General features: G+C 39.7%; 1 protein-coding gene across 1 annotated transcript; it reads right to left on the minus strand.

Moving 5' to 3' along the window:
• Positions 1 to 444: 444 nt before the first annotated feature.
• DYDC1 (DPY30 domain containing 1) lies at positions 445 to 23,333 on the minus strand. The gene is made up of 6 exons (XM_090279491.1): positions 23,187 to 23,333; positions 22,643 to 22,744; positions 9,257 to 9,349; positions 3,481 to 3,537; positions 2,901 to 3,005; positions 445 to 508 (listed from the first exon to the last, which is right to left on the minus strand). Exons 1-6 carry the CDS (start codon positions 23,331 to 23,333, stop codon positions 479 to 481), a joined length of 534 nt encoding a protein of 177 aa, XP_090135617.1. The 3' UTR covers positions 445 to 478.
• Positions 23,334 to 25,220: the final 1,887 nt, after the last annotated feature.

Here is a 25,220-nt window from a genome sequence, read left to right on the forward strand (position 1 = left end):
CTAACCCCTTCAATAAACAAGAATTAAGTGGCACCACAGAGCATCACTTCCAAGCAAACCAGGGAAAACTTTGCAGTTCACTCTCAGGAGGAAATGCCAAATCTAAAGCATGTATGGATGTTAAGCGTTCCTGAACCATACACAGTGGCAGCCTCTCCCACTTTTCACAGACAATGAATTTCATCTTTGGTAATCTTGTCCTCAGACACACACATTCTTTCCAGTTTCTCTCTCATTTGCCCCTGTTAGTTGCTTTGGGAAACTCTTCTGTTCTGTTAATGGAATCATTTGAATAATCAGTTGCATTAGGGAATCCAAAACAGTATTTTAAGGCCTCCCTGGAAGTCCATTTATAAAGCTATCTTTAGAGGGGAAAAAAAGTAAAGTTCAAGTTTGGAAGAAAAGAAATACAATTGGGACTTCATATTTTGAAACTTGAAACAAGCAGAAAAATTTATTGCTCTTAGCTTGGTTGATCCTACAAATCTTGATCAATGTTTAATGCAACCTAAAAGCAAAATAAAAAGTAAATATGCTTTAATACAATTAGAACTGTGAAAGTGTACAAGCCAAAGAAAACAGAGTTTAGGGAATTTCTATGTGACTATGCAAATGAAGCTTTTTCATAATTTCAAATAAAACCAAAATTCAATATAATAACTGTGTCCTCAGTGTATTTATAACCCATCCTCTCTTCTACTTCTCTTGCTATCCTCTATTGATATCCTTATCCTTCTTGCAGGAGCCCTCTTCCTGTAGCCACCCCTTAAATGCTGGAATTTCTAATGGTTTCACCCTGAGCCCCCTCCTTTATTCTGCATGCTCTCTTAGGTGCCTTACTCTCTTAGCTTCACTTAGCATACATGTCCATGACTGCTGAGCTCCTATCTCCTGCCTTGACCTCTCTCCTGTCCTCCAGACCTGTGTTGTACATCAACTGGCCTTTGGCTATTTTCACCTATTTATCCCAGAGTCACCTGAAATTCAACATGCTCACAACTGAAGCCATTATTTTCACAAAACCTACTTTCTGTTCTTACATTCCTCAACTCAACAAATGGTAAAGCTTAAAAATGTAGAGCCCAGCTGCCCGAGGCAGAAATCTGGGCATCGTCTTTGATTTCTTTCTCTCCCTTATTCTCCCAGTCACTGTTGAATCTACTCAGTTCTCCCATCTCTGCTGTTTGCACCCTGGTCCTAGCCCTGGTCATCTTGCACCTGGATGACTGTAATAACCTCCTAAGTGGGCTCCTGTTTCCACTCCTGCCCATTTAAATCCTCTCTCAAAGTCCTAAAAACACACATCTAATCCTTAAACCCTTTCACTGACTCCCACAGCACTTAAGTCCAAAATCCCTAACCTGACACAGAGCTCAGTGTGATCTGGACTTCAGGCACTTCTCTAGTCCACACCATCCTCCTAGCTCCATGCAACCCAGCCATAACACTGTACTACGTCAGTTCCTTGAAAGCATCTTGCTGTCTCCATCTGATGGGTTTATCTCAGCTGATTCCTTAAACTTCAATTCCTTGAGGAGGGGTATCCAGGCTGGGTCAGATTTCCCTGCCCTTTCCTCTCAGAGCACTTTCTCCACTGGCATATAGCTCCCAAAGGGCAGAAACCCAATCTGTTTTGTTCACTGGTATTTTCTAGCTACCTGCATAGTACCAAAACATTTAATAGAAGTTTTCCCACTGACTGTTTAGCACCCAGTCCTTCCAGCTCCATTTTCTGAACAGCTTTTAAAAGCACCATTTGTTATTGCAGGCCATCAATGTCAGCAATGTCTAGGTGATTGCAATGGTTTCATAAGATCTTCTCAAATCTATCACTCCTTTCTCTTTTATATGCTGTAGCCAGATGGCCTTTCTAAAATGAAGTTCTAATCATATTGACCTTTAGGATAAAATCTAATCATCTGAGCACAGATTACAAGTTCTTTCATGGATTGGCCTCTTTCTTCTCCTCTTCCTTATCTCCTCCCTCCCTGTTTCACACTCTTAGTCTTCCCTAGCTGGGTCTTCACACTTGCTGTGCTGTGAGCCCCCATCCCACCACTGAGTGACAAATAACTGACTTCCTTCAGGAAGCCTTCCCTGACCTAGGTTCCTCAACTGGGCTGCTGTCCCACTTGTTGGCATACATGAATTAAGGTTACTAAATGTATCTGTCTGCCAGGACAGTCCCTGTTTACACCTGCTGATCTGCTTCATTATCAATAGCTCCTCCCTTCACTCTTAAAGCATACTGTTTTGGACAATAAATTACCTGTTCACTCTAACCAAGACAATTAATTGCTTATTCAGTTGTCTGTTTCTCCCCTAAACAAGGCCAAAAACTGTCTTATTCACAACAGCATGAGGTACAGTGGTTGGCATATAGAAAACATTGTATGTTTCTTAAATTAAAAAATTTATATACTACTGTAAAAGCATATACTTTCATTAAGATACTTATTTGGTTCCAGGGTTTGCTACTGAGAACCAAAATGTTGGCACCCAAATGTAAAGATTATGTATTTCACCAAATTATTTTAAATACATATTTTGAAAATTTCAAAACCTAACTCCAAAATATATATATTACCCTCTGCACAAGAGGGCACACTGCTACCTCAACATGAGCTTCCATCTACTGCCCCATCAGTGCTGACATATTTGGGAGGAGCCAGACATGTGCCCATCCTCGCCTTGTGCCCAGCTACACATGTTCCAAAAGGGAAGAGGGCCAAATTAGGATACGGACCACCTCTATTAGGAAACTGGTTTTTTTTCTATGAAGCAAAAGACACATTTGCCAACCAACTCTGGCCTCATATGCACAAGGCTTTCCCAAAGTTAAAAACAAAAACGAAAACAAAAAACTGGTTTTCACAAAACACTCTCCTAAAGACACTTACATCAGATAGCATTGGTTCATCAAGTTCTTCCACTGTGCTCAAGTTAGGTGCCCCATATCGATCACTGATTTCAGCTAGTGTCTTGCCTGAGTCTGTTGCAGTACCCTACAATCATAAAATTCATTTTGACTTTTAAATTACTTCAAAATTAATACACTGATTTTCTTTCAATTTTGTTAAGAAATTTCTGAATTACAACATCAAAGTTCAGCCTTGGAATGAACCAATATGTGTTAATGATAAGATAATTCTAGGAATAAATTCTAAAACTTGCTTAAAAGTACATTCAGAAATTTAAAATTTGTCATTGTAAGTAATCCTATGGTCAATATCGCATAAAATTCTGGATTTTAAAAATACAAACACAAACTGAATGTCCAATTTTTATCCACTTTGAGGTTTTGCTTTAAAATTTAAAGTGCATCATATTTGTGGCTTAAAATTACTAGAATATATATTTGGCCTGTCAGTTTTGATAATCTCCTCATTAAAATTTTAGCTATTAATGCATCAAAATTAAGCTTTACATTCTAGAATACTTATTTATTTCACATAACATAGAATAACTTTTTCTTTTCACCTCTATTTGTGAAGTATCTTCACCCTTAGCTATACTTTCCATCTTCAGTTTCATCTCCTGTAATACATAAAAAATATTTTGAATATACTTTTCATTTTGATTACATGTTTAATTTACAAGCATTTTTATTTTTACATAATGCTATGATGAATGTAACAGTGATAATGTTATCATTCTTAAAGGAATTATGTTAATACAATTAATATAAAACTGATCAGTCTCATTTAGTACTCTATACTAATAGAAGATAATCCTGTTTTGCTTACAATTAAATACAATTTAAAAAATGAAATGGACTGAAACATCAAAGCTGAAGCCAAATATTAGCAAATATAAAAAGTGACAAAACAAATTTTTAATAAATTCTTAGAATAAGAGATTTTAGAGAGAACTTGCGGTTAAATAGAATTGTACACATAGTAAGAAAGGGGTAACTATTTCTGAAGAAATTAATCTGGCCACAGTCACTATCCAATGCATGAATCCTCTCATAATACCCAAGCAACACCCTCTATAGTATTCTGAACACACAGGAAACTTGTTCTGAATGTGAAAACATTCTAACCAACAAAGCCTTGCTACATGGCCCCTATCTTTTCATTCTAAGGCAGCAAGATGACCTAACTGATCCTGAGCTGACTCATTTTGGCTGTTTAAAGATTAGTGATCTCATGACCATATATATGATGACCATAATAATAGAAACATGTCTGATATATTTCCCAAGGCGATTCTATTCTCCTGGGACATCTTAGCCCATCACCACATGGCTGTAGTGGGAAAGTCATGTTCTCATAGGACCCTGTCCCCCAGCTAATGGATGAATGCCTGACAGAAATTAAGCCATTTGGTAGAGGCCACAACACTGTGAAACTCAAGAGCCTTTAAGGACTGTATCTCTCACCTGTGTGCAGTAAATTAGGCTGTTGTGAGAGAGACTAAAACTAAAGGCCAGAGAATAGCAGAGGTGAGAACTGAGGTAACATTTGATTCTCATGCTCCCAAGGGTCTGGAAGGCCCAATTGTACCAGAGCCCTTCACAGTTTAGTTATAAAACACTTTCTTCAACCTAGGGTCCTTCCAATAAATTTCCTTTTGCAAATGATAGTTTAAGTTGTATCTCTGCAGCCACCAGAAGGCCAGGGCGGAAAGACAGAAACGGATCCATCTCTGAGCAATGAGTAAGGCAGGGGTACTTTTCAGGAGAGAGGGGATGGGTGATAAGCCACTAGAAATATGGACTAATGAAGTCATTGTGGCCCTGGTCACAAGGTCTGATGATGCCTGCAGAGAGTAAATAATGAGCCACAAAACAGTTCAATCCCTCCAATAAATCATAAATTTTCATACATTCAAATACAGTGTGAACCCTGAGGGAAAAAAAAGGACACATACTAAGAAGGGCCCTACTGTGCTCAAATTTTTACAAATAGAGCCTAGCAGCAGCCATCTCTGCACAGAGGCCTATCATGCAAACTGCACTGCCCAGAGAAGCCAGCACTGAACTGCTTGCCTCTATACTGAACTGCCTGACTGTACTGTGTTTCTACCACCTGAGCCAGCCCTTATAAAGAAGTTCCTGGAATCCTATTTCAACCAGCAGGACTGAGACTTTCCTCATCCCATTGGAGCAGTGTGGCTCTGACCAATCAGAGCAGCTCTGTTATGACCAGTCAGGACAGTGCATTTTGGACCAAACTGTGAGGTTTTGGAGTCCTGATTTGCCCAAGGATGGATCAAGCAGGGACTAAAGACAAGGACTTCTATCCATATAAGCCAGCTTCCCTGCTTGGCTCAGAGAGAGCACTTTCCCTTTCCAGGGCAGGATGAAGACTGTGTATCATCCTTGACTGAGCTGATCCACCAAATATATCTCACCAGAGCAGTGTGAAACCCACCATTACAGAGCAGAGCAGACCAGTGCAGCACAAAGCAGACCACCATGGAGCAGAGAATAGCTATTTGGCAGAAGAGGAACCTGGCCCCAGAGCTGTTCTATAGCTGTGCTGTTTTCACAGCTGTTTTGTATTATAGTTGAGATATTTTGCACTGAATAAAGTTTACTTCTTCACCGTACCCCAAATTTGGGATCCTTGTTGGTGTTGAATTGGTGAATAACCATTGGTTGACAATAGCAGTCAGTGTATTTCAATAAAAATACTTACAATTCTCTTATCATTTTGGTAACTGTCTTCTTGATATACTGTTTTTCCTTCTTTCATTTTAGATCACTGAATCTTAAATGAAGAGAAAGAGGGTATGTATTTGTATTTATGTGTGTGTGTGCATGCATGTATACCTATGTGCCCTAATATACTGAGACTTAGATAGCAACAGCATCTGTATATTTTAAAATCATGTGTAAAGTTTTGAATTTATCCTTTTAAAACTCATTTTTTAGCTCAACTTACCCTTACAACTTTTAAAAATTTGTTTTAAATAATGAAGCTCTCATCTAAGCTGTTAAACATAGTCTATAAAATCTGCTTCTGTTTTTATTTTTAATTATGTGATAGAAGAATAACATTTACATAACAAATACTAGTCATAAACATACAATAAAAAATATCTAGCTGAAAAGTATAACTCAGTCATTCAGAAATTTGGTCTATATGACACATTCTTTTGTGATAACAAGAAACATTGGACAATGGACTTCTGGCCAAGATGGAGGCGTAGACAGACATGCTGCGTCTCCCTCCACAACTAAGAAGGAATACAACTACCTCAAAACTAGAAACAACCAGAAGTTCCAGAAAATCAAAGTACATGGAAGTCCAGCAAACAAAGATTTAAAGAAGAAATACTCATCCAAACAGGAGGGGCGGAGCCAGGGTGGAGAGGATGCAGTGTGGTGGCGGCAGCAGCAGCGGTAGGCCAATGGAAAGCACAGTTCCACGTTTTAAAAAGTCAGGAGGGACACCTGGGGAGCATTCTCAGCTCCTGACCAGACTGCAGCTCATGTTCCCAGCACCAGGGAAAATCAAGCTTCATTGCTTTTGACAGTGCAAACCAGTGGGGGTTGGGACAGAGGCAGAAACTGCCAGTCTCTCAACAGAGTCCGCTTGTTTAAAGGAACCCCACGGCCCTAGAATGTCCGCAGACCCACCCACTCTGGGAACGAAGGCCAGAGCAGCAGCGAGAGGGGCACCAGTTTGGTGCAAAAGAGGGAGAGGTACGTGGAAAAGGGGCGAGTGCTGGGCAAGCAGCATTGTTCCCTCTCAGACCCCTCCCCCGCATACAGCACCACAACATGGTGAAACAGGTCACCCATTATTGATGAATCCCTAAGGCTCTGCCCCTTACAACATAACAGGAGCGACAGCTCTACTTAAGACACAGAGGCAAACAAACACAGGAGACTTCCAGCCAATATGGAGGTTTAGACTGACACGCTCCATCTCCCTTCACAACCAAGAAGGAATTCAACTACTGCAAAACCAGAAATAACCAGAAGTACCGGAAAATAAATGGAAGTCCAACGTATGAAGTTATAAAGAAGTGGTGCTCATCCAGACAGGTAGGAGGGGGCAAAGCCAGGGAGGAGAGTACAAACTGTGCTGTCCTCGGCAGCAGCAGTGATGGAGGCAGGACAGTGGTAAGCACAGACACCCGTATTTAAGGGAAGGCAAGAAGCACCTGGGGAGCACCCCCACCTGCAGACCAAACCCGTCAGCTTGCGATTCCAAAGCCAGGGAAGGCAGACCTCCATTGCCTTAAACTGTGAGGCCTGGAGAGGGTGGGGACAGAAGAGGAGGCTCCCAGTCTCTCAGTGGAGAGTAAATGGCAGGAATCCATGTTGGACACCCCCCAACCCCCCTGCAGAAAATGCCTCAGCGTGGTGAGATGGGTTGCCCGGCTGTGACTAGTGCATGAGGCTCTGCCCCTTATAGTGTAGGAGGTGTGACAGCCCTGCCCAGGAAGCAAAGGTAAACACAAAACAGTCAGGATGTCACACATCGTGATAGAGATCCCCATAATGCAGCTGACCAGACAGCAAATATATAATCTAATGGATCAGCAGATAGGATATCTTTCTGAGGCTCAGTTCAGACCTTTGGTTGTAAAAATGCTTACAGACCTAACAGCAGATCTTAAACAAGATGGGGAAGGAATGAAGGCTAGTCCTGCTGAAATGAACAAAAACACATATGAAATTAGTGGTGAGGGCAAGAAAACCAGGGATCAAATCAACAAATCGGAACATAGGGTAGGAAGACACAGTCAACCAGTGCAGAAAGAGGAAACAAGAAGTGAGGAAAATGAAGAGAGGCTCAGAAACTCATCAGACAGCTATAAGCAGACCAATATCTGATTCATAGGGTTGCCAGAAGATGAAGAAAAAGAACTAGAAAATGAAAAATTATGTGAAAAAATAATGAAGCTGAACTTCCTTGACTTGGGGAAGGAAATAGACTTACAGGTCCAGGAAGCACAGAGAGTTCCAAAAAAACTGGACCCATGGAGAACCACACCAGACATGTTACAATCAAAATGTCAAAAATTAAGGATAAGGAGAGAATCTAAAAAGCAGCAAGAGAGAAGAAGAGAATTATGTACAGAGGGGTCCCAATAAGACTATCAGCTGATTTCTCAAAAGAAATTCTGTAGGCAAGAAGGGACTGGCAAGAAATATTCAAAGTAATGAAAAGCAAAAACCTACAACCACGATTACTCTATCCAGCAAAGCTGTTATTCAGAATAGAAGGGCAAAGAAAGTGCTTCCAGGACAAAATAAAACTGAAGGAGTTCATCAGATCCAAACCACTGTTGTAGAAAATGTTAAAGGGACTTGTTTAGAAGAAGGAGGATCAAAACTATGAACATTAAAATGAAAACTGTATCACAACAACCAACAACAGAAGCTAGGGAATTGAAACAAAGGCAGACTAAGTAGGCAAAGAGAGTGGGAAAAGAATTATAGGTATGGGGAACATTTTGGGGGGAGGTCAGTGGGGAGGGTGAAGAGGGGAAAGAGAGGGAAATGGTACAGGTATTAAGAAGCACAGTAGGAGGGAGTGGAATAGATAGGAAGATGTTGAAAAGAACTATATTCACCACCAGTGGGCATGGAATAAGAGGGGGGACAGCTGGAAGGCGGGGTGTCACTGGGTGTAGGGGAACAAAGGGAAAAGAAATTGGAACAACTGTAATAGCATAAACAATAAAGCATATTTAAAAAAGAAAAAAAAAAGAAACATTGGCCAAATTAGAGGCTTAACATATTATACAGACAAAGTAAAAAGAGATGGACTTTTTGATTTAAGTTACTGCATAGTTTATTTAATAAAAGACATGAAAAATCTATATTGATAACATATTTTAAGTATAAATTATTATCGATAACATATAAAACATGAAGAAAAGAGATGCACTACTGTGTCAGAGAACAGAATACCCAAATATTACAAAGGACTTAAACTTCAACATCAACCACCATAATTAGAAACAACTATCCTTAATTAAAATGTTGATAATATCACTATTAGAGAACTATTAATATCTCTGTTATAAGACTGCTCACAAGCAGTTTTGCACACATGATTTTATTTGATCCTTCAAACAACTCAGTGAGTTATTGCTAATAATATTATACTGTTATCTCTATTTTTAAAAAAGGTAAACTGAAACTAAAAGAGTTCTAAGACTTGTTTAAATCACACAGCTAATGTGTGACAGGTTTAGACTATGAATCCCATGATAACAATAGAAAAAAACAGGTTGAGACTTCTAAGAGGTTTTAAATAAAACAGACATTTATGAAACTTCAAATTACCTTTTCTAGTTGTTCTTGAACTCTCTGTAGTTCTTCTAGTCTCTGTCTCTCTTTTTCTTGCATTTCCAACTCCAGCTGGAAGGCCAGCTGTTGCTGAATGTTAAAAAAAAAAAAAAAACAGTAAGTCATGTTAGAGTCAAATCAATTGCGAAGAATTTCCTTTATCACTCTGAAATGTCCCAGAATAATTAAGTTTATACCCACCTAAATTTCAGAAACTTATAAAAATAAATGATCACAGCTATCTAATACTTTAGCTGTTATAAATATTTCCTAAAATATAAAATTAAAAGGGAAGCTTCCTTAATTGCAAATTGTAGAAAAGCACAGTTTGTACAAAATCAAGTCATTTTCTGTTCTTTTTGAAGCAATAAATGATATTGCATTAATTTTTTTAGATAAAATCTTGTTGAGGATAGATGGATGGGTCTTCAAACAACCAAAACTTTCTTACAGAGAGTGAATGAGAAAACCCTGAGTATATTATCTGAAATCATTAATAATCAACAATACATTTGGTGCCAGCTCAACATATATGCCACACTAAATTCTGTGGGTCAAATCTGGCCTGCTCTTGTTTTTGTACAGCCCTCAAGCTAAAAATGAGTTTTACATTTTTAAATGGTTAAAAAATGTCAAATAATAATAATAATAATTATATGAAATTCAAATTTAAGTGTCTATAAATAAAGTTTTACTGCAACACTGCCATGGTCACTCCCAGCACTGTTGGGTAGTTGCTCTCTTCACTCTGCATTGCTGCTCAGCACACTAGGAATCACAGCAACACCATTATAATTCGACGGTTTTGCAGTGCCACAGTAACACTATACTGCAATATTTATTTTTAATCAGTGCATACCCATCTTGTATTATATAAATGAGAATTGGACTTGAATGTTGCCCTTTTAAGACACAGTGGAGAGTAGATTATTTAATTATCATATTAAATGACAAAGTATGGTGTTTTTTAAAGCACTGGACACTGTACTAAAAGAATATAATAGTATCAATTTTACCAGATTAAGCACTCCTCACAATATTATCAACTCACATGAAAAAAAGGTCAGAAATATTTTAAAACTTAAAACAATTATTTCATCACAACAAAATTTCTTCACAAAAATTAAAATGAGTTTGTGGCAAAAGTAAATTTCCAAGTGGCACATTTGTAAGTCAAGAAGAGAAACATGTTTTCCTAATGTGATTTAATTAAAACATGTTTGATTTCAGTGTTCAGGAAAAAACAAGCTTATTTAACATTTTTAGCCTTTGTGTGAGAAAAGTTGCTCACAGAGCTGATGACATTGGGAGAAACATCAATAGTCAATTAAATACAAGGCAAATGATTATGAGTGGTTTTCCCTGGCTCCTGATGAGTGGACAAATGTTTCCAACACTGCTCAGTTGTTGTTTATTCAAGGAGTCAATGCTGAGTTTGAAGTGACTGAAAAATCAGCCTCTATGAAGTCTTCATGGGACAACTACAAGCAATAATATTCTTAAAGAAGTTGAGAAACATTAATTCAGTACATCCAAAAGTGAAATTTGTTAAGACGTGTTACAACAAATAATGATAAAATATATATTTGGAACAGAAAAAGGCTTAGTTGGACAAATTTACAAAGCTTGTGAAAATCCAGTGTTTAAAGCCTATGAGAATTCATTGTATTATTCAACAGCAGCTACTCTGAAGAAAATCTGTCATGTGTATTGAACTAGTAGTGTCAACAGTGTCCTTCATTCAGTCTTATGAACTTAACCATTATCAGTCCTGTGAATTTTCATCAGAAATAGAAGCTGAATAAATCTTGACTCACCCTACCACACAGCAGTTTCATGGCTTAACAGTAATAATGCTTTATTGTGAATTTTTGAGCTCAGGGTCAAGACTGAAATTTTACCAAATGAGGAGAACCATTCTCAACCACTGTTAACAAAGATTAAATGCTTCCAGAAATTTGCCTTTTGCTGCAGACTTAATAATGTTTTTTAATCAGTTCAGCCTAAAATTCTAAGGCAAAACAGCACTTATATGTAAAACTTACATTGCAGAAAAATGATTTCAACAACAATTAATGTTTGAATCATGATGCCACACTGCTTTATGTACTTCCAGTGCTGTCAAAGACTAGAGCAAGAAACTAGGTTTCCATTCCCACGCAAATTTGTAGCAGATATATTTTCTAAGTTCAAACTGTAGTTTTAGAGTGCTGTTAGGCCTAAATGTAAGTAAAAATAAAATTTTCATATTTAATATTCATTTAACTGTGTAATTGAGAAGCTTGTCCCAGCCTTCAACTGGAAGTGATTAACCTACAAGGCAAGGACATGCTAAAAGGCAAATATCAGGAGAAAACTCTAACAGAATTCTAAAAATGCCTTCCAACAGGTAAATATGCTCATAATTATATGCACATGGACTGATATTAATATTTTGCAGGACCTATGTGTGAAAAGATACTTTCAAAGATAAATACACAAAACTGCACTACAGGTCAGCACTAATGAATAAACATTTTCTATCAACTTGGATGACAGAGAACATTAACTTTGAACTCCAACTAAATGAAAGGTTATATTTTTAAAAAGAATTTAATTCTTCTCAGTAGTAAGCTATATTACAAAAAGTTCTATTCAAATGTTATTCATTATTTCATCAGTAAAACATTTGTGGGACTTCTGGCCAAGATGGAGGCCTAGGTAGACATGCTGCATCTCCCTCCACAACTAAGAAGAACCACAACTGACTCAAAACTAGAGACAATTAGCAGTTCCAGGAAATCAAGCTGCATGAAAGTCCAAGAAAGAGATATAAAGAAGAAATACTCGTCCAGACAGGTAGAAGGGGCAGAGCCAGGGTGGAGAGGACATGGTGTGGTGCCAGCAGCAGTGGTGACAGTTGCAGGTCAGAAGAAAGTGGAAACATTTAAAAAAGTCAAGAGGGACACCAGACTAGAACGCATAGCTCACGGTTCCAGTGCCAGGGAAAATGAAGCCTCATTGCTTTTGACTGTACAAACCAGTAGGGTTTGGAGCAGAGGCAAAAACTGCTGGTCTCTCAGTAGAGTCTGCTTTTTTAAAGGGCCTCCTTGGTCGTAAAACATCTGGAAACCCACCAACTCTGGGAATGACAGCCAGGGCAACAGCTAGAGAGCTGTCAGTCCATATGAAAGTGGGAGAAGTGCCTGGAAAAGGGGCGAGTGCTGATCAAGTGATACTGTTCTCTCTCAGACCCCTCTCCCACACATAGCACCACAACATGGTAAAACAGGTCACTCATACTGATGAATACGTAAGGCTCTGCCCCTTACAGCATAACAGGTGCAACAGCTCTACCTAATACACAGAGGCAAACAAACACAAGAGCCTGTCAAAAAGAGGAGACAGAGAAGTATGGCCCAAAAGAGGGAACAGACCAAGGTTCCAGTGGGAGAAATAAGCAATGAGAAGATAGCCAACCTAACAGGTGAGGAGATAGCCAGCCTAACAGATGCAGAGTTCAAAACACTGGTGATAAAGATGCTCACAGGCTTGACAGATATGCCCGAGTATGGCAAACACATAGGAAAGAAGTGAAGGCAATACTAAATGAAATGAAGAAAAATCCACATAAAACCAATGGTGAAGGGATTCAAATCAATGATTTGGAATATAAGAAAGAAAAAAAAACAGTTAACCAGTACAAAATAAGGAAACAAGTATTGAAAAGAGGCTTAGGAACCTCTGGGACAACTTTAAACATACCAACATCCAAATCACAGGGGTGCCAGAAGGAGAAGAGGAAGAGCAAAAAATTAAAAGCTTATGTGAAAAAATAATGAAGGAAAATGTCCCAAATTTGGCAAAGAAAATAGACATACAAGTCCAGGAAGCACAGAGAGTTCCAAATGAGCTAGACCCAAAGAGGACCACAACAAGACACATCTTCATTAAAATGTCAAAGGTTCAAGATAAAAAGAGAATCTTAAAAGCAGCAAGAAAAAGCAGAGAATTACCTACAAAGGGCTGCCTGTAAGACTCTTAGCTGACTTCTCAGAATAAACTTTGGAGGCAAGAAGGGACTGGAAAGAGGTATTTAACATGATGAAAAACAAGGACCTACAGCCAAGACTACTCTATCTAGCAAAGCTATCATTTAGAATGGAAGGGCAGATAAAGTGATTTCCAGATAAGGTAAATCTAAAGGAGTTCCTCATCACCAAGCCATTATTATATAAAATGTTAAAGGTGCTTATTTAAGAAAAAGAAGATCAACACTATGAACATTATAATGACAACAAACAACTATCAACAAATGAACCTAAAAATTAAAAACAAAAACAAAGCAAGCAAACAACCAGAACAAAAACAGAATCATAGGTATGGGGATCATTTGGAGGGTTATCGGCTGGGAGGGGGAAAGGGGAGAAATGGGGAAATGATGCAGGGACAAAGAAGCATAATCAGTTGGTACAAAATAGACAGGGGAAAGTTAAGAATAATATAGGAAAGGGTGAAGTCAAAGAACTTATATGCATGACCAAAAGACATGAACTAAGGGGTATGGGATTGCTGGAGGGAAGGTGGGTACTGGGTAGAAGGGAGCAAAGGGAAAAGAAATTGGGACAACTGTAACAATATAATCAACAAAATATATTTTATAATGTAAAAAAATTTAAAAATTGTGGAAATTTGTTTTTTCTCTTGCTATAACTACATAATACACCATAATACTTATATAATATCCTCACTTTTGCTTCTAGAATATCTACCTTTACAGAAAGTAGTTGCCAGTCCCTAAGCCAGAAAGTAATTTATCATCTGTCCTGCGCTCATAAACGTACTAGTAAACAAATCCCATTAAGAACATTTTAAAACTATATATTTTTTCAATATTAAAAAATCCTCTCCCCAAGTTATGTTTTATTGAGTTTGGAGGGAGAGGAAGAAAGGGAGAGAGAGAGAGAGAGAAACATCAATTGGCTGCCTCCTGCATGCACCTCAATGGGGGATCTAACCTGCAACCCAGGCATGTGCCCTCACCATGGATCAAACCCACAACCTTTTGGTGTACAAGGTGATGCTCCAATCAACTGAGCCACTGGACTAGGGCTAAAACTACATTATTAAAAATAATACATTTTAATAAATAGAGATAATAAAGAGTGATTAATATTTATTCACAAAGACTATTAAGAGTAATTTTTTTGCATTCCTATATTAAGACAGTTGAAATGCAGGAACATATCATTCAATCAACTTTCAGATATTGGTAGAGGAAGTGATATAACTCTAATCTCTCAAAAATAAGGCAAAGTGCAGTTGTTAAATATCAGCCACATTGGTCAATATAACCAGTTTCTTAACATCTTAGGAGATTAAAAAGAAAACAATTCCTTCCTTCACAAAAAGTAAGTAAAATCATTAGAAAGGTATTAAAACAAAATTTAAAAAGCTTTTATTTCAAAATAAGCTCTTCAGCAATAAAAATTCTATTGTGTTCATAAATACTTGGACTTGTTGGAGAATATCTTCATTTTTAGGGAATTTCAAGTCAGTATTATCACTATGAGAATATCTGTTTTTGCAATCAATAAGTAGGTGACCAGAGTCCTGAACCTCCAGCCCACTTGATTCAGGTTGTTAGGGATAAAGAAGCAAGCCAGTAACTCTCAAACCAGAAGGAGATAATTAACATATCAATCATGGAAAAGGGGCGAGGAAATGACATTCTGTAGCTCCTCACACATATCACTGCGATCAAAAGGGGGAATATTCTTGTCAACAAACACAGAAATGGGAAGATATAGCTACATAACTTTGCAAATAAGTTGGAGGTAGACCTATAACTAGATTACCCTTAGTTAATCACACCCTGAATTGAGTAGTTAATTGCGTTTGATTGTGAACCCAGATTAAACGATAATGGAGAACCAGGCGGGGGGGGGGGCAGGGAGACGGAGAAGGGAGGGGAGCTAATCACATTAGTATAAAGCCAGTTTTGTCTACTTTGCATACACATGCCCCTGGCTGGCGGTGTGCCCGACTCTGCAGACTTGTGAATAAATGCCTCGCTTTGGTGCTCAAGTCCTGTGTCCTGGTGTTTTATTGTGAGCATTTCTCACAAGGTGGAATGTAGAGGCCTGTTTCTCTTCATCTCAGACTCACTCTCTTAAGCTTTTCTCTATTGGTCTATCTCTCCACCTGACTCTTCTTCTCTCATCTATATCTGCCAACCAATCCATTTCTTTAACTGGTTATATAATCCTTTGCAGAATATCATTATATCTTTCACTCCCAATACAATGGTTAGGGTTTGATGCACAGGGAATTGCTTTATACTGGTCAACATGCTACAGCTAGAGAAATGTTTTATTTCTAGTATTTATAAATTTTACGTAACTAAGATAAAGTAGATAACTGAAAGAAAGTTAAGTATCTCCATGTTAACGTTATAATTTGTCTTAGGGAAGGAGAAGTGCTGGGAAGTTCTCGTTAGTCTGATAGATGGGGAACAGACAGAAGCCATAGGAGCTGCTAAGAGGAAGGGCAGATCCTCCTCTTTCAAAGTTGGGGTCACTGCAACAGGCACTTGCCTTTTTGGATGATTATTTGACATCCAACTCAACACTGCAATTTCCCCACTAGAATAAGCCAAATGACTGAAAAATGAAGACTCAGAAACAGAAATGTTTTCAACAGCCATATCCATATAAGGTGCCTAGATGTTCTACCCAGTATCAAGAACAAGAGATCAGATATTTAAAAAACCTATTTTCCTGCCTTGGCTTTGGAGAAGAACCTGAACCAGGCCCTTTTGGATTTTCATGCCCTGGGTTCTGCCCACACAGACCCTCATCTCTGTGACTTCATATAGACCTATTTCCTGAATGAGGAGGTGAAGATCATCAAGAAGAAGGGCAACCGCCTGACTAACATCTGCCAGCTGGCCAGCCCCCAGGCTGGGATGTGTGAGTATCTCTTCAAAAGGCTCACCCTCAAGCATGACTAGGAAGGAAGCCTTTGGAGCCCAGAGGCCTTTGAGGGGTCCCTCTGCATTTCCCTGGCATCTGCCTTTTGCCTGAGTCTCTCCCTGAAATGACTAGACACCCCTTTAACCAACCTGGAACCCTCTCCCATGCATCGCACCAAATAGAAACAATAAAGATTTTGCAGAAAAAAAAAGCTATTTTTCCATATCTATACTTAAATTTTTTAATATGCTTTATTGATTATGCTATTACAGTTGTTCCAATTTCTTTTCCCTTTGTTCCCCTCCACCCAGTGACACCCCTCCCTCCAGTTGTCCCCCCTCCTTAGTCCACGCCCATTGGTTGTGCATATAGTTCTTCTCAACATCTTCCTGTCTACTCCACTCCCTTCTACTATGCTTCTTAATTCCTGTACCATCTCCCTCCCTTTCCCCACTTCCTCCTCCCTCCTGACCTCCTCCCATAATGTTCCCCATACCTATAATTCTTTTCCCACTCTCCTTGCCTACTTAGTCCGCCTTTGTTTCAGTTCACTAGCTTCTGTTTGGTTGTTGTGATACAGTTTTCATTTTAATGTCCATAGTTTTGATTGTCTTTCTCCTAAACAGGTCCCTTTAACATTTCCTATAACAGTGGTTTGGATCTGATGAACTCCTTCAGTTTTATTTTGTCCTGGAAGCACTTTCTCTGCCCTTTTATTCTGAATGTCAGCTTCGCTGGATAGAATAATCATGGTTGTAGGTTTTTGCTTTTTATTACTTTGAATATTTCTTACCAGTCGCTTCTTGCCTGCAGAGTTTCTTTTGAGAAATCAGTTGATAGTCTTATTGGAACCCCTTTGTACATAATTTTCTTCTCTCTTGCTGCTTTTTAGATTCTCTCCTTATCCTTAATTTTTGACATTTTGATTATAACGTGCCTTGGTGTGGTTCTCCATGGGTCCAGGTTTTTTGGAACTCCCTGTGCTTCCTGGACCTGTAAATCTATTTCCTTCCCCAAGTCAAGGAAGTTCTGCTTATTTTTTCACATAATTTTTCATTTTCTAGTTCTTTTTCTTCACCTTCTGGCAACCCTATGATTCAGATGTTGGTCCGCTTATAGCTGTCTAATGAGTTTCTGAGCCTCTCTTCATTTTCCTCACTTCTTGTTTCCTCTTTCTGCACTGGTTGACTGTGTCTTCCTTCCCTATGTTCCGATTTGTTGATCTGATCCCTGGTTTTCTTGCCCTCACCACTAGTTTCATATGTGTTTTTGTTCATTTCAGCAGGACTAGCCTTCATTCCTTCCCCATCTTGTTTAAGATCTGCAGTTATGTCTGTAAGCATTTTTATAACCAAAACTCTGAATTGTGCCTCAGAAAGATTTCCTATCTCCTGCTTCATTCGATTAAATATTTGCTATCTGGTCAGCTGCATCACCAAGATCTCTATCATGATCTGTGCCATCATGACCATTTTGTGTTTACCTTTGCTTCTTTAGTGGGGCTGTCACACCTTCTATGCTATAGGGGGCAGAGCCCTGTGCACTCGTCACTACCAGGCAATCCTTCTCACCTCGCTGTGGCATTCTCTGTGGGTATGTGGATCCAAGATGGATTCCTGCCATTCACTCTCCGCTGAGAGACCTGGGAGCCTCCTTCTTCGTCTCCACACCCACCGGGCCTCACAGTCCAAGGTAATGGGGGTCTGCCTTCCCCAGCATTGGAATCGCAAGCTGGTCTGCAGACAGGGGTGCTCCGCAGGCGCTTCTCGCCTCCCTTAAATATGGGTGTCTGTGTTTACCACTGTTCCGCCGCTGTTGCCGCTGCTTCCGCCACCAGCACAGCTTGACCTCTCTGCCCTGGCTTCACCCCTCCTACCCATCCAGAGGAGCACCACTTCTTTATTACTTCATACATTGGACTTCCATTTATCTTCTGGAACTTCTGGTTGTTTCTGGTTTTGAGGTAGTTGTAGTCCTTCTTAGTTGTGGAGGGAGATGAAGCATGTTAGTCTAGGCCCCGATCTTGGCCAGAAGTCTCCTGTGTGTGTTTGCCTCTGTGTCTTAAGTAGAGCTGTCACTCCTGTTACGTTGTAAGGGGCGGAGCCTTATGTATTCATCAGTAACAGGTGACCTGTTTCACCATGTTGTGGCGCTGTCTGCAGGGGAGGGGTCTGAGAAGGAACAATGGTGCTTGCCCAGCACTCACCCCTTTTCCAAGCACTTTTCCCACTTCTGTATAGGACTGGTGCCTATCTAGCTGTTGCTCTGGCCATTGTTCCCAGAGTCGATGGGTCTGCAGATGTTCTAGGACTGTGGGGGCCTGGTAAACAAGCAGACTGCTGAGAGACCAGCAGTTTTTGCCTCCATCCCAACCCCCACTGGTTTGTACAGTAAAAAGCAATGAGGCTTGATTTTCCTGGTGCTGGGACTATGAGCTGCGAGGTCTGGTGAGGAGCTTGGAACACTCCCCAGATGTCCCTCCCAATTTTTGGAAACGTGTCACTGTGCTTTCTGCTGGCCTGCTGCTGCTGCCACCACCACACTGTGTCCTCTCCACCCCTCCTACCTATCTGGATGAGTATTTCTTCTTTGTATCTTTGTTTGTTGGACTTCCATGCAGTTTGATTTTGTGGACCTTCTGGTTGTTTCTAGTTTCGAGGTAGTTGTATTTCTTTTTAGTTGTGGAGGGAGATGCCACGTGTCTGTCTAGGCCTCCATCTTGGCCAGAAGTATACTTAAATTTTTATATACACATGAAAATAACAGCTTCTTTTCATTTTTTAAAATTATATTTTATTGATTATGCTGTGTAGGAGACCATTTTGTGTGGTATAGTAAAATGTAACCACTCTACATGCCAAGCCCAAAAAGCAAACTGTAATACTTGACTGAAAATAGGAAGCAGCTGCTGGCGTGCTCCAAATACCACACCACTGGTCACGTGCTAGGGGGAAGGGAATGTTATGTATCTTTTGAGACCTGTCCTGCTTTATTCAGCTTTAGATCTATATCAGCAGGATGTTTAACTATCGACAGAATGCTTAACAATCTAATCTTTAGTAGTGTGTTCTGAGGCCAGAAAGTGTAACCTATTGTTACAATTATATTGATCTATGTTCCTCTTTGATAATCCTCTTTATGGTTGGGTGGTGGACTGCTTTCCCAAGCCAAGCATTTCTGTGCATAGCTAACTCAATTAAAGATCTACTGAGAAAGGGATCAGTAGCATTCTCTTTTGAGGGATGCTCTCCCTTCCTCCCCAGGTCATTTGTCTCTGGGTCAATTTCTTCATCTGTGATTGGGAGACTGCAGGTCCAGCAACCCCCAGAATGCTATTACAGTTGTCCCAATTTCTTTTCCCTTTGCTCACCTCTGCCCTGTACCGCCCTTCCCTCCAGCAATACACCCCTCTTAGTCCATGCCCATGGGTCATGCATATAAGTTCTTTTGGCTTCACCCTTTCCTATATTATTCTTAAAACTCCCTGTCTATTTGTACCCTTCAACTATGCTTCTTAATCCCTGCATAATTTCTCCCCCTCCCAGCTGATAACCCTTCAAATAATCCCCATATCTATTATTCTGTTCCTATTCTGGTTCTTTGTTTAGTTTGTTTTTGTTTTTATTTTTTAGATTTAGTTGTTGATAGTTGTGAGTTTGTTGTCATTTTAATGTTCATAGTTTTGATCTTTTTCTTAAATAAGTCCCTTTAACATTTTATATTATAATGGCTTGGTGATAATAAACTCCTTTAGCTTTACCTTGTCTGGGAAGCACTTTATTTGCCCTTTTGTTCTAAATGATAGCTTTGCTGGATAGAGTAATCTTGGTTCTAGGTCCTTGCTTTTCATCACTTTGAATATTTCCTGCCAGTCCCTTCTTGCCTGCAAAGTTTCTTTTGAGAAATCAGCTGAGAGTCTTACAGGCACCCCTTTGTAAGTAACTCTCTGCTTTTCTCTTGCCACTTTTAAGATTCTCTATTTATCTTGAACCTTTGGCATTTAAAATATGATGTGTCTTGTTGTGGTTCTTTTTGGGTCTAGGTTCTTTAGGACTCTCTGTGCTTCCTGGACTTGTATGTCTATACCCTTGACCAAATTTGGGAAGTTTTCCCTCATTATTTTCTCACATAAGCTTTCCATTTCTTGCTCTTCCTCTTCTACTTTTGGCATCCCTGTGATCTGGATGTTGGCACATTTAAAGTTGTCCCAGAGGTTCCTAAGCCCCTCCTAATGTTTTTTAATTCTTGTTTCCTCATTCTGTACTGGGTGACTGTTTATTCCTTCCTTGTGTTTCAAATCACTGATTTGAACCCTAGTTTTCTTCCCTTCACCATTGGTTTTGTGTGGATTTTCCTTTGTTTCACTTAGCCTAGCGTTCACTTCTTCCCTTCTGTGTTTGCCATACTCAAGCATATCTGTCAAGTCTGTGAGCATCCTTATCACTAGTGTTTTGAACTCTGTGACTGTCAGTTTGGCTATCTCCTCATCACTTAGTTCTCTCACTGGAACCTTGATATGCTCCCTCTTTTGGGCTATTCTTCTCTGTTACCTCTACTTGACAGGCTCCTGTGTTTACCTCTGTGTCTTAGGTAGAGCTGTTGTACCTGCTACATTGTACGGGGCAAGGCCTTAGGTATTCATCAGTACTGGGAGACCTGTTTCACCACGTTGTGGAGCTGTATGTAGGGGAGGAGTCTAGAGGGAACAATGCCACTTGCTCAGTACTTTCCCCTTTTCTAGGCACTTCTCCCACTTTCCATATGGGACTGATGCCTCTCTAGCTGTTGCCCTGACTGTGGTTCCCAGAGTGGGGGGGGTCTGCGGATGTTCTAGGATAATGGGGTACCTCTAGCAAATGGACTCTGCTGAGACACTGGCACTTTCTTCTTCCACCCCAACCCCCACTGGTTTTCACAGTCAGAAGCAACATGGTTTTTCTTCCCCAGATGCTGGAACTGTGAGCTGCACGGTTTGGTCTAGTGCTGGGAGCACACCCTAGGTATCCCTACCTACTTTTAAAAATGTATTACTGTGCTTTCTGCTGGCCTGCTGCTGCTGCTACTGCCACTGCTGCTGCCACCACCACTGCCGCCACATCGCTTCCTCTCTGCCCTGGCTCTGCCCCTCTTGCCTGTCCAGATGAGTATTTCTTCTTCTATATCTTTGTTGGACTTCTATGCAGCTCAATTTTCTGGAACTTCTGATTGTCTCCAGTTTTGAGGTAGTTGTAGTCCTTCTTAGTTGTAAAGGGATATGCAGTATGTCTGTCTAGGCCTCCATCTTGACTGGAAGTCTGAATTTTTTCTTTTTATTTCTTAAATGTATAAACTCAAGTTGAGACTCTAGAGTTAAGTATTATTTGCTAGAACATAGGGGTGACTTAAATTTAATTGAGAATCTCTCCATAAATTAAATTAGTCCAAAGCCACTCTGGAACTTTTCCCTATCTAGTTAATACTCCATGACCCATCCCTCCAACATTTTCATCTCCCCAATCCTGCTACCCCAGACCTACTTCAATCAAAAGGTCTGCCTCTCCCACATCTTCACTCAGATATCTAGGTCTAAGTGCTGAAAATCACATAATCACTAAACCAAATCAGATGGAAACTTTATAAATGCTTGATCTGCAACTATTTCAGGGTTCTCAATGCTACCAAGTAATACTAAGTTTCCCCAATCAACTCTCTGCCATTATCCAAAGCCATTATTTCAAACCCTTCACCATTCTCCCCAAACCTCTTACCTTAATACCTAACTCTTAAAAAATAAACCTGGTCCCTATTTCATAAAGAACAGCCACACAGAAACTGCTTTCAAGTTTGTGCCACAAATCCTATATATCCACATGTACCTATGCTATCCTCTCCTCTTTCTTTGAATAAAGGAATCAAAGAAGTGTCATTCTTACCTGCATAACCTATGTTCCAGACTCAACTTCATTTTTGCTCTGGAAAGCTGACTCTAGAAACCATCCTCTCTATTTAGTAACATCAACCACTCCCCTGTGTTGCCAACCCCCCCCAAAAAACCTCCTTCCCTGAAAACCTGCTTGACAGTACTACCTCTATTCACCATCTCCCCTGCTATACCCAACAGCACTCCCACTACTCCCACCAAGATCACCACTAATGGCCTCTAATGAGCACTTTGTAATCTTTTCTCACTCAACCAGCATATGCACGGTTGACCACGGAGGTCTCACTAAGACACTCTCTCCCCATGGCTTGCGTGGGAGCACTCTCTGAGTTTTCCTTCTACCTTACTGCTGCTCCTTCTCCAGAAAAGACAACATACACATCAGGATGAAAATATGAGAAAACCATATATAAGTGACCAGACATGGGAGTTTTTCAATATTTTTGTTGCCCCACACCCAGGTTGACACTGCTAATTCCAGTCACCTCTGAACTCTATTACTTGTCTCACCTGCTGAAACATAAGCTCCTCTGCTTTGCGCCTCTCTATCATTTCCTGTTCCATCAGAGCTAGTTCTCTTTCATGCTCCAATTCAGCCATTTCCTTTTGTCTCTAGCATTGTTTAAAAACAATATCACAAGAGAAATTGTAAAAATTGTAAAAACAATTTGATAAGCATCTTAATTACCAACAGTAGGGTAAGGGTTAAGCAAATTATAGTCTATCCATTTGTAAACTGTATAATACTTTGGGGAAACATGTTTTATTGGAATAAAGAACATAATTAAAATTGTACATTGAGTATGATCATAATTATGTAAACAAATCTACAGACAAATGTGTAGGAAAAAAAGATTAGAGACTACCTAAAAAATCTAAATAGAGGTCTTCTTTGGAAATTTTCTTCTTTCCACTTTTTCATGTTTTCCAGGTTTTCGTATTACAAACACACTATTTTATAATAGAAATAAAGTAATAGTATTGAACTTTTTAAAAGCAGACAAGTGGGACCAATTATTTCACTCTTCTAAATTTCTAAAAGATCCCTACTTACCAGTTCCTCCATGGTCACATTTTCCTTATACTGGTAAATCCACAATGCTAAATATTCTATTGGATCCACTGGGCGAATTTTTGCCACTTCTGCAAGACCTTGAGTTAGACATGTCCCAAGGTGCTTTTGAAGATACATTGACTCCATTTCTAACTCTTAACTTCTAAAAGATAAATATTTTTGCATTAATGCAGGAAAATTTCAATTAAAGCACAATGAAAGTTGAGTCCAATGAGGCCAACAAAGCATTACATCCTGTCACAGGCACCTTGCATTAGGTATGGTACAAGTTCCTTCAGGAAACGTCTAATGGTTTCAAAAAAAGACTCAACAGAAGTCATTACAATTAAAATAGTTTCAAAATCTTGAAGAGCCCTCAAATCCAAGAGTCAGAATAAGGATACTGTCATTACTGATTGTGAGAGGACTATATGTCAAGCAATGCATGTCTCATTTAATCCTCACAAAATACCTGAAAAAATGGATGTAATTATCCCCATGGTGCTGATGAGGAAGCCCAGGCACAAAGAGCATAATTGAACAGTCCAGGAACACACAGGTGGCACATGGTAGAGGTGGGATTCATACCCAACTCCTGATTCCTAATGTATATAGTAAGATGCTAGTCCCAAGTCATGGAAATCATTTTTAGAAAAAATCACAATAGTCCACCTCAAAAAAAAAAAAAGTCTATAAAACTATAAGTCCAAAGGAAAAAAAGTTAACCTTCAAAGAATAGCATATGAGGCTCCTGACACTCTGCTCCCAATTTTCTTTTGAGGCTCACCTCCAGACAACTCTTTTGCTTCCAATATACTCTGGGCTCTAACTACACTGAACACCCTGCCATTCTGCTGATAACATCTGTACATTCCCATCTCTATGGCTATTGTACACGAGGATGCCTCTGTACATTTTACATCCCATGACTATTTTGTAACTACCAATTTGTACTTTTTAATCCCTTCATCTTTTTCACCAAGCTCCCCACCACCCTCCCATCTGGTATATATCTATATCTATATCTATATATCTATATATCTATATATCTATATATCTATATATATATAGATATATATGCCCTGGCTGGTTTGGCTCAGTGGATTGAGCGTCGGCCTGCGAGCTAAGTGTCGCTGGTTCGATCTTCCAGTCAGGGCACGTCAGAGAAGGAAAACTCTGACTCCAAAAACCTCCGCTGCCTTGCGGCATACCTCTTCAGGGGAAAGGCTAAGGGAGTAAACCCCGACAGAAAATCCGGAGCCGGAGTCCCTAAGGCGGTTTGACGTTGTAGTCAACACCGGCAACTCCTGCGGCGCACCTGAAGCCAAGCTGTATTGACTCCGTCTTTCCCTTGGACCCTTCAGCTGCGAAGAGAGGGGGGGTCTGCTGCATGGGCAAGAGCAGACCCTCCATATCACCCTGCCCAGGCTCCGTAGCTTCAGCTTCACTGGAGAGGACACTCCAGCGTCATCGCAAGATGTCGATTCAACACGGGAGGAGACAGATACCGTGTCACTCCCGAGTCGGACTGCACAGCCATTCTCGGCGGTGCAGATAGACTCTTAAGAAGCTACACCATCGTCTCTCGAGACGGACAGCTGCCGATATATATATATATATATATATATATATATATATACCTATTACATGTCAGGCATAAGCAATTATAGGGGGCAGAATGCCAGTGTGTCAAGACCTGTCTCTGGACAAATGCACCTAACATTTTGCAAACATTTTTTAAAACAGTGACTAAAGGGTATTATGCTAAATGAAATAAGTTGGAGAAAGACAAATACCATATGGTTTTGCTTATATGTGAAATCTAAAAATCAAAACAAACAAAACAAAACAGAATCATAGAAACAGAGATCAAATCGATGGTTGCCAGAAGGGAGAAGGTGGATAGGTGAAAAAAGGTGATGGGAACATAATCAATAATATTGTGATAATTTTGCACCACGACAGATGATTACTAGATTTAGTGTGGTGCTCACATGGTAAGGTATATAAATGTTGAATTACTGTATCATACAC

Source organism: Furipterus horrens, unplaced genomic scaffold (assembly GCF_987537825.1).
Source record: "Furipterus horrens unplaced genomic scaffold, mFurHor1.1.pri manual_scaffold_5, whole genome shotgun sequence".
Lineage (NCBI taxonomy): Eukaryota > Metazoa > Chordata > Mammalia > Chiroptera > Furipteridae > Furipterus > Furipterus horrens.